General features: G+C 53.6%; 3 protein-coding genes across 4 annotated transcripts; all 3 read right to left on the reverse strand.

Annotated features, from left to right (window-relative positions):
* Positions 1-4805: 4805 nt before the first annotated feature.
* On the reverse strand, positions 4806-8764 carry Klk10 (kallikrein related peptidase 10). Its single transcript, XM_006986170.4, has 6 exons — positions 8680-8764; positions 8202-8327; positions 7102-7285; positions 6225-6499; positions 5835-5968; positions 4806-5377 (listed from the first exon to the last, which is right to left on the reverse strand). The coding sequence occupies exons 2-6, from the start codon at positions 8290-8292 to the stop codon at positions 5225-5227; spliced, it is 837 nt and encodes a 278-aa protein (XP_006986232.1). The 5' UTR covers positions 8293-8327; positions 8680-8764; the 3' UTR covers positions 4806-5224.
* Positions 8765-10565: 1801 nt separating this feature from the next.
* Klk11 (kallikrein related peptidase 11) lies at positions 10566-15049 on the reverse strand. Its single transcript, XM_006986165.3, has 6 exons — positions 14814-15049; positions 13147-13221; positions 12704-12860; positions 11980-12245; positions 11358-11494; positions 10566-11008 (listed from the first exon to the last, which is right to left on the reverse strand). Exons 1-6 carry the CDS (start codon positions 14863-14865, stop codon positions 10856-10858), a joined length of 840 nt encoding a protein of 279 aa, XP_006986227.1. The 5' UTR covers positions 14866-15049; the 3' UTR covers positions 10566-10855.
* A 991-nt stretch (positions 15050-16040) lies between these two features.
* Klk12 (kallikrein related peptidase 12) lies at positions 16041-20797 on the reverse strand. Of its 2 annotated transcripts, XM_076576596.1 has the most exons (6): positions 20721-20797; positions 20546-20601; positions 20001-20160; positions 18573-18829; positions 17562-17695; positions 16041-16369 (listed from the first exon to the last, which is right to left on the reverse strand). In XM_076576596.1, the coding sequence occupies exons 2-6, from the start codon at positions 20580-20582 to the stop codon at positions 16214-16216; spliced, it is 744 nt and encodes a 247-aa protein (XP_076432711.1). In that variant the 5' UTR covers positions 20583-20601; positions 20721-20797; the 3' UTR covers positions 16041-16213. The 2 variants fall into 2 exon arrangements, with proteins under 2 accessions (XP_076432711.1, XP_006986229.1); XM_006986167.2 differs by lacking the exon at positions 20721-20797 and having other exon boundaries at positions 20546-20679.
* Positions 20798-21418: the final 621 nt, after the last annotated feature.

The raw sequence follows: 21418 nt of genomic DNA on the forward strand, positions 1-21418 counted from the left end.
AACAACACTACCAACAACAACAACAAACAAACAAACAAACAGGCACCATGGCTCATGTGCTTTAAATCTCAGCCCTGGGGAGATGGAGACAGATCCTGGGGGCTTGCTGGCCAGCCAGGCTAGCCAATCTGTGACCTCTAGGTTCAGTCAGAGGCTCTGTCTCAAAAAACAAGGAGGAGCAATGAGAAAGCTCAGTGGGTAAAGGTGCTTGCGGCCAAGCTTGACCTGAATTTGATCCTCAGGACCCACCTGGTGGAAGAAAGAGAGAATTGAGTTTTACAAGTTGTCTTTCAACTCCACATATGCACTGTGGCGTGGATACCCCTCAGCCTCCATCCCATGCACACGCACACAAATTAAAAATAATAAATGTAATAAGGAGAGGTAGTGAGGCTGGAGAGACGGCTCAGGAATTAGGAGCACTGGCTGTTCTTCCAGAGGACCTGGGTTCAGTTCCTCAAAACCACCTGACGGCTCACAGCTGTCCAGCCCCAGGGATCCGATGTTCTCTTCTGGACTCCTGGGGTGCTGTATTCACACAGTGCACAGACATGTGCAGGCAAAACACCCACACATATGAAGTAGATAAATAATTTTTTAAAAAGTTAAAAACTTATTTTCAAAAGGAAGAAAGGGTGGAGATCAAGAGATGGAGACAAATGATGTGGACCTCTGACCTCCACATGCACACACATATACACGTGCATATGAACACATACACACATGCAAAAGAAAAAAGAAAGGGAAGAGCCTGCTATGTGAAGAATGGTCAACAAACTGTCTTCTCATCCACCAAAGAGCCCTGCTCAGTCTTCAAGTGCTCGTCAGCCAAGGGCACAATTACTCCCCATTCACTGTGGCTGTCTCAGAGAGCTGGGACGAGATGCTGCGTGCTAAGGACTACACATGTGCTTCAAGAGCATATTCTAGGGGCTGGAGAGAGGAATCAGTGGCTAGGAGCACTTGCTGCTCTTCAGGGGACCCAGGTTCCGTTCTCAGTACCTACATCAGTAGCCTGTATAGTGACTTTTAACTCCAGATCCAGGAGATCTGACGCCCTCTTCTGGCATCCAGAGGTACATGCTCATCTACACACGCATAAAATTAAATAAGGATAAAATAGATCTTTTAAAAAGTAGATGTTAATAGCTGTCCTGTAAAAAGGATTTATCCGGTGTGTTGCGGGTGTTTGTTAGTGCCAGGCCTCACTCTGGCTCTCCTGTCAGAGCAGCAAGGGTCCTTTAACTGCTAAGCCATCTCAGCCACCGTTTAAAAATTACGTTTATTTAATTGATTGTATGTGGGCATGACACAGAGCATGCGTGGAGGTCAAAGGACGACTTGTGGGAGTCATTTCTCTCTTTCCACTTCCTGGATCCTGGAGATCAAACCCGGGCCGTCAGGCTTGGCAACAAGCACCTTTACCCACTGAGTCGTCCTGCCGGCCCAATCATCTAGAGTGAGATTTTATTTTAAAAAATTAGACTTTTAGAATTTTATTTTATGGCATGAATTTTTTTTTCTGGATGTATGTATGTGTATAATGTGCATACGTGGTATCTGCAGAGGTCAGAGGAAGGCATTGGGCCCCCGGAACTGGAGTTATGGATGGTTGTGAGCCACCATGTGGGTGCTGGGAATTGAGTCTGAGTCCTCTGGAAGAGCAGCCAGTGCTCTAACCCACTGAGCCATCTCCAGCCCCTCAACAGCCCGAGCCTGAATAAGAAGTTTGTTTCTATTATCTTATTTAAAATGCAGAAGTCTATCACAGCCGATAGCTCTGTTTCAGGGTAGTAGGTTGTAGTAGTGTGTGATGCGGAGGACGGTATCAAATAAAGACACAAACAGGACAACAGGAGCTGTCACAGGCGCCACACGGGTTGAGCCACTGAGATCAGAAACCAACATGGGACACTTGGTCTATGGCAACCCAGGAAGGCCTCCTGGAGGAAGTGACCTGAATGACAGGAATGTGAGACTTGCCTGTCTTCTCGACCTAATGAGCAGCTTCCTGGGGGTAGGGCTTGGTTGGAGTCATCTCTGGGGCCTGTCAGAGGACATGGGTGAATTATCTCCAAACATGAGGCTGGTCTGCAAGACCCTCCTTACTCTGCTTCAGATCCTCAGATGACACACAGGATTGACATTTCCTGAGTGTGTTAATGGTGTGGCATGGGGGAAGAGCCACCAGAAGGAGGCTGTGGGTCAGACTCCATGTTCTGACCTTGGATATCAACATTGTGGGCTTTGCTGGGAACAGGGACCTTTCCATGTTCATTATTTTCTGCCCTTCCCACACTGGGCCTGGCAGACAACAGTCTCAATTAATTGGTGTTTGGAAGGGGAAATGTGCTGTTTGAGTAAGTGAACACCTGTCTCTATATCCTTTTTCTGATGAACTCTTACTCATCCTTCAAGACCCAAACTAAATTTCCCTCTGCCAAGATTTCTGTGTTCCCTTTATTTAGGTCTAGGCTAAATCAGGCTGCTCAAACACATTTCTGTTTCATCTGGCCTCTAAACATTTACCCACAGACCATAGCAGGATGAGGAAAATAATCTCTTTGACAAAACCTTCAGAGCCCCTTAACAAAGGGCACAGTTTTTCCTGACTCCTACAGGGAGGCTCCCTGCTGCACCTGGGAGTGGGCATGGATGCTGCATGGGGCCCCTAGGAAGGTAGAGAGTGTGTCAGGTGACCCCAAACCAGGCTAGTTCCTGCCAGGACAGGAAGAACTGGTGTTGGGTGGACCCAAAAATGAGACCTAGTGGGAAGGGAAGAGGAAGTGGTTAAACGACGCTTCCAAAAGCTTGGGGGAATGGAGAATCTGATTTTCCCATCAGACCTGTGGACGGGTAGGAGAGGCAGGACAGAAAGGGAAAATGATGGAGAAGGTCCCTTACTCCAGAGTCTAGCCGAAGTTTCTCACTAGCTAAGAGCCAGGGCTTCCAGCACAATTAACCATGTTGTTTGTTTTAGTTTTTGTTGGTAAGAGTTATGTTTATTTATTATTTTAAAATCATGTATATTTGTGTGTGTCTGTAGATAGGTACATGGATATGTGTGTAGGTGCCTGGGGAGGCCAGAAACATCTGACTCCTTGTGTGCTGGGACCTAAACTCAAGGTCCTTTGCAAGAGCAGTACACACTCCTAACCACTGAGCCATCTCCCCAGCCCATATTGCAAATCTCTGAGTTTATGTGTATTGGTGTTGTCCACCTGTATGCTTGTGCACCACGAGCATGCCTGGAGACCGGAAGAGAGCAACAGAGCCCCTGCACCTGGAATTACAGCTGGTCCTGAGCTGCCAGGTGGATGCCAGGAGTTGAATCCACGTCCCCTGGAGAGCAGGCCACACTCTTAACTGCTAAGCCCTCTCTCCAGACCCTTCTTTTCTTTTCTTTTCTTTTCTTTTCTTTTCTTTTCTTTTCTTTTCTTTTCTTTTCTTTTCTTTTCTTTTCTTTTCTTTCTTTCTTTCTTTCTTTCTTTCTTTCTTTCTTTCTTTCTTTCTTTCTTTCTTAATATTTTTTCACATTTATTTATTTTGGGTGTATTCCTGCATGTGTGTGTCATGGTGTGCATGGGATGGTCCTTCCACCTGTGTGAGTCAAGGAGCTAACTGGCTGGTCCAACATTTCTTTTATATAGAAATATTTTCACATAAGAATTCTAAACTCACAGTAATCTGGGCCAAAGAACCAAGTGTGTCTGACCTGGGGCCTCTCTCCTTGCCTGAGGACTTTCTTCCACAGATGAGCCCCCTGATCTGGAGTTCCACGTTCTCTTCTGTAATCCCACCAGGTGCACCCAGAAGCCATTCTGTGATCTCATTTAGATGTGATGGCACAATTATATGGATATAATGAGATATCATATAATGGTAACTCCAAACCCCATTGAAAATCCCACTTTGGTTATTGTTAAAACCAATGAGCCGGATTCTTCTTCGAGAAGCCCTACCCCTGGGGCAGGTGAGATAATCCAGTGGGTAAAATCACATGCTGGCAAGCCTAAGGACCTGAGTTCGATCCCTGGAATCCACACAGGGGAAGGAGAGAACAGACTCTCACAAATTGTCCTTTGACCTATGCACGCACGCACGCACGCACACACGCATGTGCGCATACACACTTGCACCTCTGCATGCATTCACACAAATATATATATGAATATAGTGATAAAAAGAAGGCCATGCTTATGGTCTTCGGTGTATACTGCTTTCTTCCCAAGTGCCTCTCTTTCTTTTAACCCTTGTGCTTAAAATCTATGATAAAAAATCTCTTGCAATAAACTCCAACTTGGGCCAGTAAGCTGGCTCAGCAGATAAAGACACCACCAAGCCTGACAGAATCCACACACGGGAGGGAAGAACTGGCTCCTGGAGTATCCTCATGTCTATGCATGTGCCTGCACACATGCACATAAATAATTTTTTAAATGAACAAGATCCGTGGAGACAGCTCAGTGGCTGAGCCAGATGACTGGGTTCAAACTCTGGGACCCACACGGTAGAAGGAGAGAGCCAAATACCTCTGACCTCCATTCGAGTACTATGCTGTGTGCATGCATACGTGCACACACACGACATACATGTAATTTTAAGGAACAAAACAAACCTCCAGCTCTACTGCACACTGGCTTGTCATGAAATCCAGTTTTACCTGAACTGAGGTCCCTAAGAGATGAAGGGACTCTGAAGATGCTGTGGGTGGCAGTGTGGAGCCTCTTCCTTGTTCCTGACACTTATGACACTCTTGTGTACTCCCTGGCCCTGATCCCAGACAGAAGCACACACTCTGGAGGTCAGATCAGGTAGTGTTTAATCAGAGCTCACCAGACTGTGTCCACGTCTCCGAGACAATTACCATAAAATCCACACATGCACATTCCATCATGATCTCTATACAACATATGTAAGAGGTAGACAATTCATTGTCCCCATTTTTCAGACAGGAAACCAAGGCACAGAGAGAGTCCCAGGCTTGCCTCAGCCACACGGAAGAGGGAGGTAGAGGAAGCCAGGTTGAATGACTCTGATGACACTCAGAGACTGGGGGATTGCCAGCTTCCTTGAGGTACTGGAGGTTTCTCGGCCACCACTTCCTGCACTTGTAAGCAGAGGACAGGCGTGGGCAGGGGGTGAGGGGAGAGGATGCATGCTCAGAGGTGTGAGCGGGCATGACAGGATGGAAGGGGTTGGGGAAGAAGGTGTGAGAGGCTGGTCATGGGGAACGAATGACTCTCTGGATCCAGGGAATGTATTTGCAGACCTCAGTGTAGACAGCTGGATGCAAGGTAGCACCACAGGGGTAAATGCCCCAGGAGAGGATGCCATGCAGAGTGTTGTCACACACCAGCGGCCCGCCAGAATCACTCTGAGGGTAAGAGGAAGGAGACACCATGAAGTGAGAGCTGCCACTGTCTGGAGGGCTGTTGTTGGGCTGGGACACAGAGGATGCCGGCCTGGGGCTGGAGTGGTGTTACAAGTTGGGGTGGTGAGGCGATGCAGAGTTGGGAAGAGAGAGCAGAGATGTGACGGGTTTGCAGGAGTCGTGTTACAAGTTGGGGTGGTAAGGCGATGCAGAGTTGGGAAGAGAGAGCAGAGATGTGACGGGTTTGCATTTGGAACTGTGGCTCATCAGGGGGAGGGACCGAGAAGGATCAAGGATAGAGGTTGGTAGGGTGAGAAATGGATTGAGGGAGGAAGTAGGTTGGGAAAGGGTTAGGAGTGACTCTGGAGGGAAGTGAGGGAAGACAGAGCCAGCAGAGCCAGCTCTTCACTGTTCTGCCCTGCTATGCAGGAGACAGACATGCTTCTTGGCCCGTCCTTACCTGGCAAGAGTCCTGGTTTCTGTCCAGCCCAGCACAAATCATGTTGTTGGTGATCACGCCCGGGTAGAAGACCTCACACTGCTTCTGGCTAAGGAGAGTTACCCTGGAGCAGCTCAGGCTCCTGTTGTACTTGACTGAGAAGAACAGGCCAGTCACACAGGGACCAGTCAGCCCTCTCCTCCAGACCCGGGCGTCCAGCCCCAAGCCTTCCTCCTGCACACCCCAGGGGACCTAACCCCACTCATCCACCCTAGACACAGCTGTTCAGACCCTTAGGGTCCTCCCTAAGCCTCCTCCCTCAGAATCAGGGTCCCAGCCCCAGCCTCCTCCCTCAAACCCAGGAGTCCAGCCCTCCTCCCTTAAAGTACACTCCTTCAGTCCAGTTCTTGCCTCTGCGGGCGGCTGTGGTCCCCCAGCCTGCGACCTGGCACTCCTGCCCTGGCTGGGCGCATCGGAAGGGCAGTTGCACAGGATGCACGCTGGGTGTTAGCACGACAGGACTGCTCAGCTTCAGCATCATGAGGTCGTGTTCATCTGAGCGGTGTGGCAGGATGGGGCCTGAGCAAGGCTGGTACTTGGGGTGGAAAACGGGGGATTTCGTGGACCGAAGCTGCTCCTTTTGGAAAAGCAGCAGGTGGTCATCCCCAATTCGAGCCCTCAGTGGCCTGGGGGAGAGGGAGGAAGAGTCAGATAGAGAAAAAGACTTCATGAAGACAGAGCCTGCTCTCAGTCCTCGGGTCAGAGGGTCTGGAAGTGAAGTGGGGCTCCTGAGATGAGAGAAATCTGGGAGAGAAGCTATGGCTGGTCCCTTGGGACTGAGGCAGAAGGCTAGGGTCTGAACCCCTGCCTCTGATGAAAGAGGCTGGAGCCTGGAATCCTGAGTCTGGGTCTGAGGGAGGAGGGTTGGGGACTTGAACCCCTTGGTCTGAGGGAAGAGAGTAGAAATTTGAGGGTTAATGGCTGACATCTCAACTCTCTGAGTATGCCCACCTCTCCTTTCTCCTAGTCACCTGGTCCTTTCTCCCTGCGTGACAGGCGTATGAGGGAACTACAGGTTTTTTTGGTTTTGTTTGTCTTAAATACTGACTGTGACAGGCCCTGATTTCTGCTGACAGGTGCGATGGGCCCACGGAATCCTCTGGCGGTGCGGCTCGAATCCTGCCTCTTTTTGTAGAATGGCAGCTGCCCCTAACCCGACCGGAGCTGGGCGAGTGCCGGAGCCCCATCCTCCCCGCCCTTCCGTGGCTGCCTCTGGGGCATCCCTTACTTCTTTCTCCAGCAGTGTGCGGCCGTGAGCACCCAGCTCCGGTCCACGAGGACACCCGCGCATTGGAACTGGAGGTTATGGAAGAGGGAGACCTGCCAGGGCTGCGAGTCACGCGTGCAGCGGACGCTAGACGCCTCAAGGTCCCCGCGCGTGGTGTTTCCCGGGAGCAACAGCGCCTGCGCGGCTGGGTAGAGAAGCAGGGGGCCGGGGATCAGGGCTCGCCTGGCCGGGGCTGGGTACCGGGTCAGTGGCGAGCTTCACAGGATTGGCCTGTAGGGGGCGCAGCTGGATCGTGAACCGTGGGATAATTAGGGAACCCTATGAACTGGCTGCAGAGAGGCGTGAAAGGGCAAGAGGGGTTAGAACGGAATGGGACGAAGACACCCCAGGACTGAGGATGGAGGAGGGCCTGGGGGAGACCGTGTGTAGGAAAGGCAGGGCTTTACCCTGCGGGGCAGAGACCAGATGCAAGCCCAGGACTGTGGTTGGAAAGGGGCGGGGTGCAGAGAGGAGCAGAGACGGAAATCAGTTGGGTTGTAAGGACAGAATACAGTGGGGCGGTAAAAGGAAGACAGCACAGCGGAGCAGTGAGGGGCGGCGACAGTGTTACAGTGAGGAGCTGGAGACAGGAACACAGTGCGGGCAGTGAGGAGCAGGAGACAGGACACGTTCGGAGGGGGCAGTGAGTAACAGGAGACAGGGACTCAGTGGGACAGTGGGACAGAACGCTGTGAAGCACTAAGCAGGTGGAAAGGGATCTGAAGGAGGGAAGGGTAGGTCTAGTCCAAGGATGGGAAGAGGCACAGCAGACTAGAGGACCTCGTTTAGGAATAGGCAGGGATGCAATGGGTCTGCAAGGGGTGAGGAGAAAGCATGCAAAGCAGGAGAGGCAGAGAAGCTGATGGAGCGAAGGGGCTGGGTTCTGTTCCGGTGGGGCGCGGCACCTGGGGCCAAGAGCCCACTGGAGGATGGATCTTTCTTGGAATGGCTCTGTGGGTGCCCGGCCCCCAGGAGGGCGAGCTGAGTATGGTTGCAGCGACCATACCCCTGCCCCTCCGGTCCTGGTCCTTCCCTCCCGTTGCCCCCGGCCCCAGGCTCACCCCAGAGTTGCGTCATCAGTAGCGGCAGCAACAGCTTCACTAGGGCCAAGGTGCTAGAGGCAGTGGAGAAGTAGAGGAGCGGGGCCCTCATGGCTGACACTGGCTTGCAGAGGCCGGAGTGGAGGGCTAAAACAGATGTTCAGTCAAGACCCCTGCCTCGGAGTGCCTGGGCCACCTCAGCGGGACCCTCTCCAGGGGCGCTCGGGACTTCAGTCCTCGCTTCTCCAGAAGGGAGCGATTTGTGCCCCAGCCTTTCTTGGCCACCAGCCAGGCTGAGCTCCAGGTCCACGCTCCTTCGTGGGTGGGTGGGGGTCCCGCTTAGAGCCCGTGGGAGCCTCTTCCTAACCTCAGAGCTGAGGGACTTCCCCATGTTACAGGGAAATCAGGGCTACAGAAAGGTTGCTGCCCCGTTGCCCGAGGGTCCCCACCCATCCTCTCGCCATCCACCCCAACCAGGGTGGGGTGCATCCCACTTCACCTGGGAGTCGCCAGTGGGAAGAGGGGAGGAAAGTCAGAAGTGTCTCTTGCCCTGCAGTGTGGGCTGCAAACAGTCCTCTGACCAGGGACCCCTGGCCAGACCTTCCCTTTTAACCCCCAAGATCCCGGAAGCTTCCCCCACCCTCCCCTCAGGGATTCACTCCCTCTCTTTCCCTCTCCCTAATTATAACGTGGGTGGGGCTGGCACTCAACCAGGGCCCCAGATTCCTGCTCCGGGAGGGGCCCTGGAATACAGGCTTCTGCCGGTGACAGGAACACCTTTTGGAGCCGGCTTCCTTGGGGGTTCCCCCCATGCCCGGTTCTGAGAAGCGTTCCCAGGTGTGTGTGTGTGGGGAGGGGGGGGGCGTCCAGTCTTCGGAGAGCCTGGGGTGATGGGATGGGGAGATGAAAAGGGAGAGAGTAGGTGCTGACAGGTGTCGGAATGCGGAAGGGAAGGGGGTGGGCAGAGTTCAGGTGGTGGAAGGGAAGAGTGGGAAGGACAAAGACAAACTCCCAGAGGTCTAAACCAAGAAACAGTAGGCTCCTTGTGCCTCAGGGTGTGCTTGGGGGTGGGGTGGGGGTGGGAGTCTGTAGCTTTGCACTAAACCTGTGTGTGAGCATCTTGCACCCTCCTTACATGGCTCCAGGTGACACACAAGCTGGTGAATCATAGGAGGCCCAGGCTGCAAGGGACAGGCCACATCACCTCGGCTAACACCCTCATTTTGGGTGAGGAATGGGAGGCTCAGAGAGGGTTGTGACTCATAAGAGGTCACACAGCAAGCAAGTCCGCCTAACAACCAGAAGGTTCTATATAGTTCCAGCTCTGAGTTCTTCCTTGTGCCGGCGATCTCTCTCCAAGAGCTGAGTAGAACGTCCGTGTTATCTGGGCGTCTTTTGCCCCACTTAGCCTTGTCCAGAGTTTTTGCTACAGCAGCTGTGTTCTAGCAGCCACCAGGCACGTGCAGCTGCAGAGCGTTCGAAACATGCCATTTGAGGCATGCTTCCTTGTCCTCTGACTTGATTTTGACTAGCAGGTATGATGCCACTCAGTACTGACCTCCGTGAACTGAATCCGGGCAGTTTGAAAATGATGGTCGCCTTCTTTACTGCCTCTCACTCCCTGATTCAGACGCACTCACTCTTATTACACTTTCGCATGTGCAGTTTTTCCTGCAGCTAGATGAACTGAGTGCCGGGAAGGAGCTGAACTGAGTTCTTTCCGCCCAGCCTGTAAGGTGGCCTGGTGGGCAAAGGTGCTTGCTGCCCAGCCTGACAGCCTGTGTTTGATCCTGGGACCCTCATAGTGGAAGGAGAGGACTGGCTCCTGCAGTCTGCACACTTGCACATGTGTGCCATGGCATGAGCACCCTCTGATAAATGAATGAGTAAATGTAAAAAAAAAAGTAAGTAATATAAAAAGGAAATGAACTGAGCTGTAATGTGACATTGCTTTGATAGCTAAGACTGTTGCTGCGCTTTTAAATCCTCCAATCTTTCACTTCTCCGATGTATGGCTGTGAGCAAATGCGGTCATCTGTCTGTGCCCACTTTCCTGTCTGGAAAGTGGATAGGAAAAGAGGACCAGTCTCCCTGGGGGTTGTGAACATTTAGTTGGTTAGTAACATTTAAATGCTCTGGGGAGCTGAGGAGACTCCGAAGTTCAGAGGACTTGCTGCTCTTGCCGAGGACCTGGCTTTGGTTCCCAGCACCCATACAGTTGCCAGGACACCTGACGCCCTCTTCTGGACTCCTCAGGCACTAAGCAGGCATGTGGTGCGCATACATACATGCAGGCAAAGACTCAATACACACACATCATTTAAAAACCCTCTGGATCAGGATTTGAATGCAGTTGATACTGAATTAGAACCATTTTATCATTTAACAAATATTTATTGGAACCCTGGAATATGCCACGGACTTCCTTCAGGGCCAGGGACAAAACAACAAAAAACAAACAAACAAAGCCAGTGATGATCATGTCCAGAGTCACAACTCAGGTCAAGCCAGGATTTGTTCCAAGCCCCAAGTTGATCATCAGGTCAGAGCATCCCCTATACTATATCCATGGTGGGTCGGAGAGAGTGCATGCAAGGGTCCCAGCTGAGGGGTTCTTAGGGGAGAATGAACAGAAGTCAAAGCATTAAGAAGAGGTTGGAGGGGTTGGGTCCCCTCTAGTTGTTTCTCATAGTCTCGTAGATCCAGTCAATATATTTGCAGACTTTTGTATAGACACCAGGCTTCCTGGTGACTGCACATGGGTCCTGACCCCAGGAGATGATGCCTTGTAGAGATCTGTTACAGACCAGAGGGCCTCCAGAGTCACCCTGGCATGAGAGGAGACACAATCAGTTAGAGTCAAGTGGGGGGGCTTGTGATGGGAGTGAGGACAGTGGTGGAGGTGGGAGGCAGGCCAAGGAAGAATTCGGCAGTGGAACTAGTGAGAGGTTGGGAGATGAAGTTGGAATTCTGGTGAGAATACACATAGGGCTAGAGTCCAGAGGAACGTCGTGGGTGGCTGGAGTTAGAGACGAGGATTAGCATGGGAAGATGGATTGTGTTGACGTCGGAAATGGCAGCTGGGGTTGGAGATGGTTGGGGTCAGGGCTGGGGATGTCAGTAAAGATGTGATTGAGGTTGGGAATGAGTACGTGGCTGGAGAAGCAGCCTGCTGACCTGGCAGGAATCCTTGCCCTCTTTCCGAACGCTGGCGCACAGCATGGTTTCTGTGATGTTGCCCGGGTAGGCGCTCTCACACTCCTTGTGTTCGATGATGGAGACGTTGGCACATCGCAAGGAATGAGGCAGGCGCACTGTGGGGACAGCAGTGGAGGGTGTGAGCCTGAGCACCTGAGTCTCCAACCTCACCACAGTGGCCAGCCCCTGGGACAGTCCTTGCCCCCACCCATCCCTCTGCCTGTAACTATAGCAACAGCAATGCTGTGAGTAAGTTCCCCATTCTGCTTGCTCCCTGTGCGTTGTCTCCGACCCCACTGTGACAGGTGGGTGTGATTACTCTTTTTACAGAGAAAACCAAAGTTCAGAGAGGTAAAGCCATCTGCCTTAGATCCCACAACTAGAAAGCTACAGATTTGGGAATCACATCTGTCTCACTTTTGAGGCCCCAAAGTGAGTCTCCCAGAATTTTCCATCTCCCTTTCAGCTCATCCCTCTCTTGACAGCCTAAGGTAACCATGCCTCTTGAGTGACTCTGATCTTTATCTCTGAAGATTCATCTGGTCTCCATTCCCCAAATCCCACATTCCACCCTGATCACATTTCCCTTGGGAGCCCCTACACTGGGGGCTGGACGTAGTGCCCCATCCGGAAATGAGGCAGCTGGTGCCCGCGGTGACGCAGTGTGAGGACAGGGTGAGTGGCTGCACAGCTCGCGTGATGATGGCGGGAGAGGACATCTTCACCAGCATGATGTCATTCCGGTGGTCCTTGTTGGGGAGGCTATTGTTGAAGCCAGGGTGGGGGAAGGACTCAGTGGCCATCCGCTTCTGCTCATAGCCGTCTGTCTTCTCCAGATTGTGCTCCCCAAGGAGGATCACGTAACGGCTGAGGTGGGAGAGGTGTGGTCAGAGGTGGAAAGGTAGGGGGACAGGGCAGGGGTCGGGAGGGAGAGATGATGAATGGTACCTTGTGAACACCCAGCCCCACCCCACTTCCAGCATCACTCACCCCTCCATCCTCGTCCTGACTAGACTACCATCACCCGCATTAAGGCCACTTCATCCCTCTGTCATCAACCCAACTACATCTTCATTGCACAAACGAACACCACTCCATCCCCGTCCCCATCTTCATTCCCAACTAAATCCCATCACACACACTACCGCTACCTTTCCCTCTCCAGTCTTCTCCACACTCTCATCATCCATGCTGATGCCACACCATCCCCAATCTCTCCACCCACTTCTGCTACCCCCCAATGTTCTCTCTAGCCCCAGCCCTTCTCTCCATCCATCTCTCCATCTCCAACCCCCTCCCAGCCCCGCCCCAGCCCCCGCACCCACGGCTTGCGGCAGTGGGCTGCAGTCAGGAGCCATTTGGGGGCGATGAGGGTTGCCCCACAGAGAAGTCGAGTCTTCTGAAAGAGGGCCACCTGCCACGGCTGGGAATGAGGGGCGCACTCGTAACCCTTGATGATCCTTGTCTCTCCCCCTACGTGCCCTGGATGGGGTAGAAGATGAGGTGTAAGCATAAGAGGAGGTGGGCTGGTAGAGGGACCCCCAGAAATGAGGTGGGGAGGAGCAAATTGTTCTCATTCTCAGCTGGCATGCACTGGCTTTGCAAGTGACCCAGCTCCCCTCTTCCTCCTCTGAGACCCACTTGACCATGCCTGGTGTAGCTAAGACCAGCTCACAGTGATCTCCAAGCAGGTACCGCCTGGGCTGTAGGGGAGGGGACTTAGAAGCAGGAGAGGGAGGCCCCACACCTTCCTCGAGCCCCACTGTACCTGTCACCAGAGCAAGTGCGATGAGTCGGAGGATCATCATGGCCTGGAGGAGAGCAGGGCAGGCTCCAGGTTCCCCTGGGACAAGGAGGAAGGCCTAATCACTCTAAGAGGAGATTGGACGGCTTGTGGTTTCCTCTGCCCTCACCTGCGGTGGCTCGCTGCCTCCCTGACCACCTGCCTCCTTCTCCCAAGGGAACCTCCTGATTCTCACACACCCCGCAAGCCTGTAAGAAGAATCTTATGCTTCTGGAGTGACCTCGGACAGAGGCTTGAGTCCTGGCTGGCAGCTTCCTGGGTGTTGAGGGGCACACCAAAGCTGCGGGAGGGGCGCTGTTGGACAAGGCTCTTGCGCCCACTCGGTTTTAAGCTGCCAGTGGAGGAGAAAGGCCCCCTGGGGAAACCTTAGAGAATATTTCTCTTCTCACTCCCCTGAGAACCTGGCCTGCTCCACAACTCCAAGTGATGGGGGGACAAAGAGAAGGGGTTACCTACTGGGTAAGGGCCTCATTTTTGTTGTTCCAACAGCAATGATAGGGGCCTGTGGGGTCTTTCAGCAACCGGTGAAGTCCCTCCCTCCACCTTGCTGAACCCCTGTGATGGACAGGGCTGGGTGGAGTTGGCCAAGGGACAGCCAGTGCCTACAGCTGCCCTGGCGGGCGGGGGTGGGAGAGAAGGACAGGACTTAGCCACCTAAACTAGGGACAGAGGTTATTGGGTTTGGGGGCAGCAGTTTGAAAGTGAGAGATACAAAGAGACAGACGCAGAGCGTGGTCTCAAGTACCTTCCTATCCTCCAAGGACAGATCCGAGGGGGGAATGCATTCTGGGACGGAAAAAGCCTAGCTCCTAGGACGGCAGTCTCCTGGAATGGGTGGGGGTGGAGGAGACCCCCCTTCCCTCCTGGACTCACTCCTGGCCCCTGGGGATGGGGCTCTTTCGAGCCCAGGGTGGCAGCTGCAGCAGGCTGGGTCTGAGCACCAGGCAGGCAGGCAAGGGGTTGGCCCCAGGCGGGCCTGGAATGACTGGGCTTCTAGCCCTGCTCTATCACCCTGGGGGAGGGGTGTGAGGGCGCCCTCCCAAGGCAGCCTTGGGGTCTGGGAGACAGGCTGTCACCTCTCCAAGCCCCCTCTCCCCTGTGGCCACTTCTCCTTCCTTTCCAGCAGGTTTCGGAGTCTCGGCCTCCGCACCCGGGCTCTCCCATCCTGTAGAACTGTGTGTGTGATTTTGGTCTCCCTGCCACTAGGCTTCTGCCCCTGCATGTCTTTGGATCCTTGTCTCCTCTTGTCTCGGCTCTTTGTCCTGTACCATCCCTTCCAGGCCTCCCTCTGCCTGTCTCTGTCTCCTCTTTCAGGCCTCCATCTCTGCCTCTCCCTCCTCAGAGCCTGGGCCCAGTGGGCTCTTGTCCTCCTCTGGACCCTCTCTTCTCCTTTCCAAAGAGAGAAGGGGGGAATCTGGGGCGTCGCAGAGGTGGGGCAGCTTGCTAGCTGAAGGGGCAGGGCAGGATGGTGGGGGAGGCAGGTCAGGGCCTGTGAGAGCCATGGCTCAAGAAAGGAGAAAGAAACCTCAGCAGGTGTGCCAGGGGCCCCAGGGCTCCCGTGTGGGCCTCCATTCTCTGCTGACCCTTCCCTCCTGCCCCAAGCCTCCACTGCCCAGGCCTCCAGCACTTACTGGGTACTGTAGATAATTTCCAGTCACTCTTCAGCCTCCTGGGCCTCCTCATCGGGTAGCCCCAGGTTCGAAGCCTCTCTTCTCCCAGCTTATGTTTTCATTCAGATCTTTCTTCCCTGGGCCTTCCTCTCCTCTCTCCCCTAACCAGATGTGGGACAAGGCGGAGTAGGCCCAGGCTCTGCCGGCAGCCAACCGTGGCCTCAAACCCTACGGGCTCTGCCTCTTCCTATCCAGGTGACGTGGGACGGGCGGCTCCACCCCAGGGAAGTTCAGTTCCCTAATCTGTGACATGGGGGTGCCGGCCCTGCCTTGGGGTGGAGTGGGGGATGAAATACCAAGAGGATGCTGGGAAAGGTCATCCCTGTGCTTCTGGGTCAGCACACCAGGTCCCCTCTTAGGCATTTTTGAGTAAGGCCTTCTTTTTTGTCTTCTGAAGAGAATGTGGAGACAGGACCTATGGGTAGGCATAGCCTTGTGATACTCCAGCTGGGTTGTCTTGTCCCCAGACTCACCCTGGGCTATCTCTGACATAAGAAAACAGACTGGCATCCCATCTCAAACAGAGCATATGAAAGCCGTGGTGCGGTCAGGTGTCACACCACCCCCATTCCGGCCATTTCTATCCAGTTCATTAGAAAGCCAGAAATGGAGAAATGATTGAGCGGGTAAGAGTACTGGCTGCTTTTCCTAGAGGATCTTGGTTCAATTCCCAGCACTCACACAGTGGCTCACAATCGTGTGTAACTTCAGTCCCAGGGGATCCAACGTCCTCTTCTGGCTTCAGTGGGCTCCAGGTATACATGTGTGTGGTGCATAGACATGCATACAGGAAAACACCCATAACCAGAAGATAAAGATAATAACAATTAAAAAATTAAGACCAAAAGCTTTGATTTTGAAACAGATTCTCACTGTGTAGCTCTGGCTGGCCTAGACCTCACTCTGTAGACCAGTCTGGCCTCAAACGCAGAGATCAGCCTGCCAAGTGTGAAGGCTAAAGACCTCCACCATGCCTGGCCTGTTTGTTTTTGAGGCGGGGTCTCATGAAGCCCAGAATTGCCTCAAACTCACTGTGTATTCCAGGATGATCTTGAGCTCCTGATCCTCTTTACCTCTTTCTCCTGAGTACCAAGATCACAGACCTATGCAACCAAGTCCAGCAAAAATGCCCACCCTTTCCGGTTCCCTCCAGGCTTAAACTGCATGTTAAACAGACAGGTGCAGCCCTTGGTTGTATAACATTTATTCCAGAGTTTCACAGTCCCCTCTACACCCCTGAGGTTTCAAGAGGTTCCCTGCACCAGCAAGGGTGGAGCTTGGAGTGGTGAGGGAGGAGACATTGGTGCTTCGAGGGTCCGAGAGGCCCTACGCGCAGAACCACATGGAGACGGGGAAGCCCATTAGTTGTTCCTGATGACTGTTCTGATCCAGCCCACATATTTGCAGATCCTGGTATAGACCCCTGGAATGCCCTTTTGTCCGCAAGGCCCAACAGATCCCCAGGAAACTAGACCTTGAAGAACTCCTCCACACACCAGGGGGCCTCCTGAGTCACCCTAGAAGACAGAGAGACAGTTCTTAAAGAGAGTGGCTCCAAGCCAGGTCCTGGGAGACGGAGCACAGCCAACTCACAGGAAGAACATTGTAACAGCTAGCCAATAGCAAAGAAGATGCCACCCTGACTGGTTTTGGCCAATGAGTGAAGAGAATGCTATCTTCTACGCCTAACCCCAGGAGAGGAGGGCTGGGCTATGAGAGTAGAGAGTACTCTGAGGGGGTTTGTTGGTCTCTGGGCGCTATGATACCTCCTCTAAGGTGCCCAAGAGCATCATACCACACGTTGGCACAGCTGGTTTTGTGACCTTCTTTACCCAATCCCTCTTTCTCTTAACATGGCGTAGCCCCAGCTCACTGATGATATGAGGAAGCCCTGGAGTACCAGGAAGGGCGTCCTGGAATATGTCATCCTGGCTAGTTCTCTGCCCTCCACTGCTTGCCTATTTTCCCCTCCCTCTTTTCAGCCTCCTGTTCCTTCCTCCTTTCCTCCCCCTCCTGCTCCTCCATGCTGGGCTCCTCCCCCTACCCCCTGTCTCTTCCCCCCTTGGCCGAATCTCCCCTCCTTTCTAGTCACATCTCTCCACCTAATTCCTTCACTTCGCACCTCCCAGGTCTGGGGCTTTTCCTCACTTCTGGAGAGTGTGAGGTCGGAATCTAGCCGCAGCCCGAGGCAGCAGGCCTCCTCTTGCCCCCGTCACAGACACCGACAGGCACTCTACAAAGATCCTGCCTTCCAGTCCCTAGCTAGCAGAGTTCCAGGTACCAGGAGCTCTCACCTGGGAAGTGAGTTTATGTCAAGTGAGTATTGGTAGCCATACCTGCTGCTGTCTTCCCCACCCCTCCCCGGCCTCCTGCCTGGGAACCAGAGAGCCTGCCTGCAGGGGCTTGCTGTGAAACCTTCCCCACTCTCAGAAAAGCATACAAAGGAACACCCTCTTCTTTCCATGTGGATTCTGATTCCTCTTCAGGTCCCATCATGCTCTCCGTCTCTGGCCTGAACACTCCTCACGCCATGTTGTTGCCTCTGTCTGTCCGTTCACAGCGTTAGGAACTCTACTAACCTCCTTACTCCACCCCTGGTCTACCTCAGCGTCCCTGCCGAGCCCTCCCCCTCTGAAAGCTTTCTTCCTTTCTTTTCTCCAGCGCCTGCTTTCTGTCCCCTGGGGTCCTCACCACCCCGAGTTGATTCACCTGGCAGGCATCCTTCCCGGCTTCACCACCTGCACACACCATATTCTCCGTCACTCTTCCAGGGAACACGGCTTGGCACGTGCCATTGGAGACGATGGAGAGGTTGAGGCATTGGAGCCGGTCCGGGAATGGTTCTGGGCGTGGAAGATGGGTGATATCGGTGATGGAGACCCTCTGAGATCCCTACTATGGGGCTACATTCGTCCCAAGGACATTTGATCCAAATTTATACCCTCCACTCAACTTCACTGCAATCCTAAATATTCTCAGTTTCGTGACTCAGTCCCATGGTCACCCTTGTCCCCAGGCCGCAGGCCTGGTCCTTTGACCTTTGACGTCATTAGCTCTTGATCCCAGCCTCACTTCATGTCTTCCATCTCCTGAAGCCATGTCCTTAGTTTCACTTTAACCTCAGATCTCAGTTCCACATCGTGCAAATGTTCACTTACTTCATCTTAACTCAAAAAAAAAAAGTCTTCCGATTTCAGGTCATTTGACCCCAAATTCCATGCCACAGAAACCCTGGCCCAAACCCCATGACTTCCAAATATGACATGAGGAAGATTCTGACTAGATTGTGATCCAGTGACCTCAGCTTCCCACCCCTGGTAGGGATGGAATTTAGGACCTAAGGACTCTACCACTGAGCCACATCTACAGACATTTTTACTTTTTATTTTGAGACAGGCTCTTATTCTATAACATAGGCTGACCTTGAACTTTCTGCCCTCTTACCTCAGCCTAAGGTACCTAGGATTGGAGGCCCAGCAATACCAACTCTGTAATGACCTCTAACACCTGAGCCCATGAATCAGATGCCCTGATGACCCCTGGCATTACTCTGACCTCTGATCACAGCTCTGACCCCTGGCTTCTGACTCCATACTCAATCCCTTAACCTCTGTGACTCTAAAGACCCACCTTACCATGACCCTTGACCCTGCTTTCTTAAAGTGAACAACTTGATCTCTTACCCTACATCCCTCACCCCCAACCTCAGGACCCTCTTACCCCATGGCTTGTTTGTGGTACCCCATCCTGAAATATGACATCTGGTCCCCATAGGTGCACAGGAAGTGGGCAGGGCCAGGGGCCGGACCGCATGGGTCAGGCGGACCGGTCTGCCCAGCCGCAGGAGTCGAAGATCATGCTCATGGTTCCGATGGGCACCCTGGTAGCTGGGGTGTGTCATGGAGAAGGTGGTGAGCCTCAGTTGCTCCGTCCAGTCCAGCTTGCTGAGGCTGTGCTCTCCAAGGCGCACCACGTACCTGAGGGTGCAGCTGGTCAGTGCGTGGCAGATGGGCCGTTTACCTCTCTCTGTTCCTCTCTCTCAGCCTCTGGGTCTCTGCTCCCCAGCAACTACGCATGTTGGGCTAGTCTTCTACTCCCATGGCCTCTTTGACGGCAGACGTCATGGGGCAGGGTTGTCTTCTGCTACACCAGCTGCCGTAATTATCCCCACAGCCAGCACCGGCAATGTTACCAGGGCTGTGACTGGGCAACGGATAAGGAAGACACCTCTGTCCTACATGGAGCTTCTTGGTCCCTTGACACCTGGCTCCCCTTTTACAGCTAGTCCAGACCTAGAAAGTGGACCAGCTAGGGTCTGGGGAGATGGTTCAGTGGGTGTCCCTGGTTAGTGTTTTTGTCTGCTTAAGGTATGCACCACCAACAGGCAAAAGGAAGCTGTGCTAAAGAGACACTAATGTCTGTCAGATTATTGGAACAATAGACCCCAAGGAAATGGGAACCCCCACCCCCTCACACCCCAGGAACCTCGTGCCGAGGGAAGGAAAAGGTGCCGACCAGAGGGGTAACCTGTCTCCGGAAAGAGATTTCCGACAATTCTAAGAGCTGGTCAGACCACCTTACAGTGGAGACTGGAGCCCAGACCGTGATGGGTCAGTGGTGGGCTGCACCACGTCTTGGACTGCTCAGAAATGCGTATTGTTAGCCCTCTGTTTACACTGCAGTCTCACTTCAGGATCCCGAAGATGGATTAGAGGAGTCACTGCATCTATTTGTCCAGTTCCCAAAGGGGCCACAGTGAATAAATCTCCTTCCTATTATCAATTTGTCTGTTTTAATTGGCTTCTCAAGGAACTTGACTTCTTGGGGTACAGGTTGTGACTCAAGTTCAGTGACACCCTGAGTCTAGCTGGGGTCAGGGAATGCCTGGGGCTGGTGATAAATGCTCTACAGGAAAGGCAATGGCACAGGAGGAAATGGGAGAGGAACAGAGGCGCCATCCCAGGGCCTCACCCACTGCACACCTCATCCCACCGGGCAGCACCCAGCCCCACCTCAGGAAGTTCTTCTGCACCTCTAACCTGGAGTTGGCTGACTCCTACCCCTTGACACCAGACATCATCGGGGGAGACCTCCCCCTCCCCCGGCACCCCCTTTGCTCGCCCCAGGAGGGCCCACCCACGGGCTTACCTGCCACCGCAGTGAGCAGCTGTGAGGACCCACTTGCGGTCCACGAGGACACCGCCACAGCGCAGGTATTTGCCACGGAACAGCCCCACCTGCCAAGGCTGTGAGTTCTTCACACACTCAGCGCCATTAAAGATCTTCTCCTTGTCGGCCTGACTGAGACCTGAGGTCGGGTGCAGGACAGAGAAATGGGGTTAGACATGAAGATTGTGGGTGGGAGGAGGTGAGGTGCTGGAATGTGTGTGTGTGATGGTGCCTGCTTGTCGTACCAGCACTCTGGAGGCTGAGGCAGGGGTCTGTCACAAGTTGCAGAAAAACAAAACAAAGCAAACAAGAAGATGGAGAAGAAGAAGAGAGAGCTGGATGGTGCCAGAGACCCACCATGCAGGGAGACAGCTAAGCAGGGTTGACCTCTTGCTTCATCCTCAGCACTAGGTTTGGGGTGGGGGGTGCATAGGCCCTTAACATGGGGGAAGGGAAGGACACAGTTAGGGCTGCCACCACCCCTCCCCCACCCTCCCCACCCCGCCCTGGCTCAGAAAACTCACCCACAACACACAGGAGCAAGAGGATGCTGGGCCTCATGGTAGGCTGCCTCCAGGGTCTGCCAGGGAAGGTGGGGGGTTTGAGCTCACCCTTCTGCGTGCCCCCACCTCTGCCCTCTCCTCTCTGCCCCCTCCCCCCAGGCCACTCCCTCACAGCCTCCATCTGACCCCTTCTCACCTGGTTGCCTGTCTGTCTGTCTCTCTGTTGTCTCCCTGTCCACCTGCCCGCCTGCCCTTTCATCTGCTGGCCACTCTCCTACTGTCCACATGTCACACATGATGCTCCACCTGATCTCTGTCTCGGCTCATCCGATTTCCGTGTGGTGGGGTGGGGGGTGGAAGAGGACGAGGAAGCCAGGGCGGGGCATGGTTCTAATCCCGCAGAAACTCTTCAGCTAATGACACTTAATTGAGCTTCCCAGCTCTCTGAAGACCCAGCCCCACTTCCCCCCACTTCAACCGGCCCAGGGGATGGGCCCAGGGGACAGTGACTCAAGGTATCTGTGGAGCTGGATTCTAATCCCTACTCCAGGGAGGGGTGAGCCAGGGGGCGGGGCCCTTGAACACCTGGAGCAGGGAAGGGCAGAAGAAAGAGGCTGGGCACAGGGGAGTGGCCGGAGGGCTCAAGGGGGGGGGCGCGGCTGGCAGGGGGGTGGTACTGAGAGCAGAGGACCCGGGGTGAAAGAGCAGAGGCCAGGAGAGACTGGCCAGCCTGGTGGTCAGGGACATATAATGTGGGCTCCACACCTGGGCTTTTCATGAATTAAATTCTAACTGAATTCCCCTTTAAAGTTGCTGTTTTTCTTCTTCTTTAAATTATTTTATGTGTATGGGTATTTTGCCTGCACATGTATCTGTGTGCCTCCTGTGTGCCTG

Source organism: Peromyscus maniculatus, chromosome 1 (assembly GCF_049852395.1).
Source record: "Peromyscus maniculatus bairdii isolate BWxNUB_F1_BW_parent chromosome 1, HU_Pman_BW_mat_3.1, whole genome shotgun sequence".
In the NCBI taxonomy this organism is placed as follows: Eukaryota; Metazoa; Chordata; class Mammalia; order Rodentia; family Cricetidae; genus Peromyscus; species Peromyscus maniculatus.